The sequence below is a fragment of the Alligator sinensis genome, unplaced genomic scaffold, assembly GCF_000455745.1.
Source record: "Alligator sinensis unplaced genomic scaffold, ASM45574v1 scaffold1546_1, whole genome shotgun sequence".
Lineage (NCBI taxonomy): Eukaryota > Metazoa > Chordata > Crocodylia > Alligatoridae > Alligator > Alligator sinensis.
Genome location: NW_005842689.1, coordinates 753,115 through 758,904, shown reverse-complemented (window position 1 = coordinate 758,904; position 5,790 = coordinate 753,115). Strand labels below are relative to the sequence as shown.

Below are 5,790 nucleotides of genomic sequence, written 5' to 3'. Positions count from 1 at the left end.
TGGGGAGGCATTTAACCTCACAGTGCTTGTAAAAAGTTTATTTACAGGGAGGAATCATCTCGCAGCTGACCCAAGGGAAATTTGTTTAAAAAGAAACACTGAGGAGCCGTGCACTGCCATCTGGTGACCACTCATAGCAACAGCAGTGTTGCCATTTATTTCTACTGGAGTGAATAGACAAGGTTCTTTGGGTGAATCTGATATCTTTTATTAGACCAACTTAAATAATTGGAAAACAATTATTAAGCAAGCTTTTGGGTTCAAAAACCCTTCATCAGGCTAAGGAAGTTTCAGCAGTTGGTGTGTGCTCTTCCTGGATGGTTCCTTGGAGTGAACTGAATTCCTAGTAGAACTGAGGGTTAAAGTCTATAATCTGTGAATGGACATACATTCATAGGGCCATTGCATGTGGGATTGTTATAGTATGGACTATTCACTAATGTTGGGTTTATAGATAAAATTTTGGTTATGGGTTTTAATGGATGTTGTTGTATATAATTGTATTATATTTGATATTAATCTTTTCTCTTCTTTTCTGTAAATAGTTATAGCTTAAATAAAGAACCCTATCTGTTCCTTAGGCTGGAGTGGATTCTTGGGAAGGTGAGAGTGCGGGACACACTTTTTTGACGGGACACCTCAGCCAGCCGAGCTGCCTGAGGGAGAGCCCAAAACTATTGACACCCTGAGATCTTGAATCTGGTGCAGCGCCTGGCACTGGTGCTGGGGGAGGGTTACACATATTTAGCCCAGTAAAAAACATTAAAAGTACTTAAGATAACAGCAACTGAAGCTGCTTTCTGTGGTTGCCATTTGGCCACTAGCATATGTTCATTTAACGACATGATAGAATCCAATCCCTGATCCCAACAATAAGCTTCCTGCCATGCTATATTTGCAGGACAGGAGGCACGATTATTGGGATTAGAGAGCCAACTCCAATCGTGCAACTGCTAGCATGGGAAGCCTGGGGCACAGCTTTGCAAGTACTAGCTGGGGGGAGTCAATCAACTCCCTCCACCTGGCAGCTGCAAACCATTGGTTCCCAGACTGGAACTTTAAAACTTGGTGTGTACAGTCCAGCTGCATGCATGGATTTTACACATCCCATCATATCAGGGCCCTGATATTAGGAAACGGTTTCCTGTCTGTTGGGAACTTTAAAACTGGTACGTGCAGCCCAGCTATATGCACAAATTTTAGAACTGGCACATGGGGAGAGGCCCCCTGATCCTGGGCTTGTGTACGTGCTGCCTAGAGATGCTGTAAGTATAGCTTTTAACTGACATGGAAGGACCCAATTGGTTCCGTGCCCCCTGTGTGGGACTTGCATGGCCCATGCACCAGGAGTCTTGCACCTGGGCCACAAGGGTGCTTTGAACATGCCACACATGGAGGAAGCCAACACGTGGTACTTTAAAATGACAGGTTGCAGGAAAGGCCAATTGGTGCAGGGGTTGCAGGGGGAGGAACCTTGCAATCTGGTCCCTCAGTGCCCCGTTTCAGTATTAGGACTGGGGCTGTCCCAGTGCCAATGCTGACAATCTGCTCATTGTCAGCATCAGCATGGAGGCATATTACATTTAATTTATGGAGCCATACAAACAGGCGGCAAAGTTGTTCCACATTTTTGTGGACCATCTTTGGGGATGATTTGCTACTTCATGGTGCCATAAAACTGCTGAACATATAGCACTGTTACTATTTATGGTGTGTTAAACACATGAATCATGCCATAAATGCAATGTGTACCAGGGGACTATGAGACAGCAGACAAGCAGCTAAGCAACATTCTCTAATATCTCCAAATTTACTATATAGGGAAGCTTCTCAGTATTTCAGACTAATGGAGACATTGTACCATGGAAATTCTTGGGAGTCATATGCAGGCTCGTGGTAAAAACACAAAGTAACATTAATGAAGGCTGGCTCTGTGGGTATAAATCATATATTTCATTTTAATTATTGTACTGAGAAATACTAACCGTGAGATCTTTAACTGAAGAAATGAAGAGATGATGTGCTAGGAAGCATAGATTAACTAATGGATGCTTCTCTCATTTATTTTACTCTTGGATGACTTTGCAAACGCCATATTTTCTTGCATACAACGTGTGTAATATCACGTGCACCTTTTTTGGAAGTCAAAATGAAGGGAAAATATTCTAGAGTTATGGCTGCATAGAGCAGAAACAAAGGCTAATCTTTAGCTGACATCCTCCCTTTCCTTCTGCTCCGGGAGACTGATCTCAATGAATGGAGCTATGATTCAGAAAAAGAACTGGAGGAGAGAGAACAGAAGCAGCTAGTAGACAGCAAAACTGCCCGAAGAAAGGTTAGTTTGATTGGTGGAACATCATCATGACCATTAAAAAGGAGAGACTATCATTACCACTTCTGGAATGAAGAACAATGAACCATTAAGTCAACTGACTCCCTCAGTTGCCTGAATAGTAAAGCAACAGCTGCTGCAGAGCAGGAATCAAAGCAGATGCTTGCACCTTGGGCAGAAAATTGGCTTCCCTGCTAAATTCGAGAGGGCTGATTTTTGGAGGATAGGTACATGAGTGAGAAAATATAATATCCTTTTATTGAGTTAACACTACTCTACACAGTGCAGCAGGACTTTAATACAAGAGATTATTTGTATGGTCTCTTTGGGTTAATTTTGCTTCGTCCAGTGTTCTGATTTTTCCCCTTTTGTCCTTTAGTGGTGGATAATTAATTTACTAATGTAGGTTTATGTTGGTTATTACTTTTTGAAAGATCCCCTTTCTCAATAATTTTTTAATTAAATATTTCTAATTTAAAAAAAAATCAACCTGTTCCATACATAATTTTTAGAAACTGAAATACCATTTCAAGTAAAATTTGTAGTTAGATTAGGGCTGTCAATTAATCCCAGTTAATCCATGTGATTAATGTGTTAATTGGTTCTTGCATTAATTTTTTTAATGGCAGTTAATAGCGCATGTGATTTTGGAGCCCGCGCCTGGGCTCTGCTCCACTACCTCCAGGCTGCCCAGCAGCGCAGTTGTGGCAGTGCACAGGACCTCAGGGCAGCCCAGGCGCAGGCTCCAGGCAGCTGCAGCAGGAGAGGAAGGAGGGGGCATGCACACAGACGCACACAGAGACAAACATGAGCAGCTGCAGCCTGCACACTACGTGTAGAGCAGTGCCATGCTGGTAAGTCTCGGGGGGGGAAGAGGGAAGGGGTGTGGGGGGCAGATAGAGGCCATGGTGAGGGGGGGAGTGAGGCAGGGGCTGCTTTTGCCCTGGGAGCCATGTACTGGTCATGCTGCGTGTCACCTGTCTGCCCAGCTGCAGGAGGGACAACATGGCATACCGTGACTCCTGGGGCAAGGCAGCAAGGCACAGAGCCCCAACCTGCAGTGGGCAACTCACCTCTGCCCCATGTATAAATCAGGGGGCACATGTCCCCCATGCCTCCCTTGGGGGGGGGTGTGCAGCAGCAGGGAGTCATGCCCCCTCACCCCTGGACGCACTTCCTGTGGCTCCATCCCACAACCCACCCTGGCCCTGGGGCCTCATTCACTGCAGCCCTGCCCCTACCCCATGCCCTCCCTCACTGTGGGGGCCTCGACCTGCACCCCCACACCTCTTCCCTATACCCCCACCTCCACAGACTTACTTTCTGGGCAGTGTGTGTGTGTCTGCCCCTTACTCCTATGCCACAACCCCGCTGCTGCCTCTCATCCCTGACCCACAGTACCCTACATCCTGCCAGGGCATGGGGGACCCCCCCCCCCAGGCTCCAAACCCCATACACACACCCACAATCCTCTCACACCTTCACAGATTCCACACACATACCCCATCCCCACCCCCAACCATACAAAGTACCTGCATAATTTTGAGTTTTTATCTGTGCGATTAAAATTGCGATTAATTGCGACTATTTTTTTAATCATGATCAATTTTTTTTTAAATCATTTGACAGCCCTAAGTTAGATAAATTTTAATTTCAAGAAAAGACAAATAAATGAACAAGACTAGAGGAAGATGAGTAATAAGTACTTTTTGAACCTTTATATAACACTTTACTATAAAAAGTACACCTTAATGCTAGTACAAACTGCCTAAAGACACTTAAAAAATATTGTCTCATGTTTTTCTACATGAAATTAACCACTTTTTAAAGTTTATTAATAATACAAAAGGTTCCATACAGTAAATCTTGCATCAGAGATACTGCACAGCGGTGTCAAGGCAGTTTTACTTATAGCAAGTGTGGAATGCTAACACAATACAACACATTCTGTGTGTACTAGCAGCAGCATAACATTTTAAGTTTGTGGGTATGAGGAAGGGGTAACACACCCCGTATTCCTCTATATGATATTTATTATTTTTCCAAATTCAGTCTGCTACCAACCTTAAACATAGAAACCTGTGGAATAAAGCCAATGCCAGTTGAAAAAGCCTGCGTAATGAACACAGTCTTCATGAAGACAACATTCAGCTCAATAGGGACTTCCCCTTCAGTTGTCCAAATTTCACTCAGTGAAGAGTGGAGCATACCTGGATTTGGGATTTTGTAACTTGTTTCTGTCCATGCACTGAGAAGTTCAAGGGCTGAAACTGGAGCCCCTCAGTTCAAGCTTGGTACTTTGTTTCACCTCTGGAACACTGTTTATTCAGGAAATCAAGTATACCTTTCATAGTATACTGTTTACCACATGATTTAGAATGCCATAATGAAAACAATCATGTGTGTCCCTAAGCACCTTTAATGGGGGAAAAATGCATTTGTTATATCCTAGTTCAACCAAAGAGTCCTTTTTTTGCTCCCATTTTTGGTTTCTTGCCAGCAGTATCAGAAGGAGCTGTCTGCTTTGAAGTCCCAAACCATTCTGGCAACTTCCTCTTTGAAGGCTGACTCAAAGTCTAGGAAAAGAAAAGCATACTTGTAGTGCATGTGTAAGTATTTTGACTCATAGTGACAATAAACTCTATGGGCAGGCATGTGTGCTTTGCAGCAACTCAAACAGAAGTGGCACAAATTTGAGCTGGGGCTTTTTGCCTCAGCACACGTACCCAGATATGCACTTTGTTGTGGGGCAAGTTGTGCCACTTGGGGCAAAATAACCCTGCCTAGCTCCTCTCGGATCTGCAGTCAGGGGGAGCTACAGACCGGGGCCAGCACCTGTACAGATCCCAGCAATACAAAAAGCTGCCCAGGCAAGCAGCTCAGGGCTAGTTGCTCTCAGGAGCTTCTGGGGTCTGGCCACTTGATATCTGGGGACACTACCCCTTGTGGCAGCTGGACTGCTGAAGCAGCATCTCAAATTCACACTTTGGGGTATTTTAAAGTCCACATTCTTCCACAAATAAAACAAAAGACCACTATATATAGAGAGACAGACAGACCGAGACAGAGAGAGAGACAGTAAGAGATCAGTTAGGCCATGTTTTACTGCTATATTTACAGTGTTAAAGCAATTTGGAAGCCTATAGTGTCACTATCATCATAATAAAATAAATTCTAAATATCTATGTTTTGATGTTTGCTTTTGGTTTTTTTAATCACACAATGGATGTGTGATGGGGAGATGTGGGGTTTGCAAGAAAGAGGTAGGAAGGGGTGTGGGGGGGATGTGGGTGGAGGGCACAGTCCCCCCCACAGCACATGGGCTGCCCCCCTGCAGGCTCCCAGCCCCACCTGCAGGGCCCAGAGGCCCCCCTTCCTCCCCAGGGCCCACAGCCTGCCCTCCCCCGCACAGCTCACATGTCCCCCCCCTGGCTCCCCCGCCCCAGCGTCGCCACACA

General features: G+C 44.9%; 1 protein-coding gene across 2 annotated transcripts in view; it reads right to left on the bottom strand.

The window, feature by feature from the left end:
• Nucleotides 1-4,130: 4,130 nt before the first annotated feature.
• Nucleotides 4,131-5,790, bottom strand: part of WRN (Werner syndrome RecQ like helicase) — a 161,866-nt gene continuing 160,206 nt past the window's right edge. For both annotated transcript variants that reach the window (XM_025215937.1, XM_025215938.1), the window contains one exon: nucleotides 4,131-4,908. In XM_025215937.1, coding sequence (XP_025071722.1) covers nucleotides 4,786-4,908 — 123 coding nt within the window. In that variant the 3' untranslated portion in view covers nucleotides 4,131-4,785. The remainder of the gene's footprint in view (nucleotides 4,909-5,790) is intronic.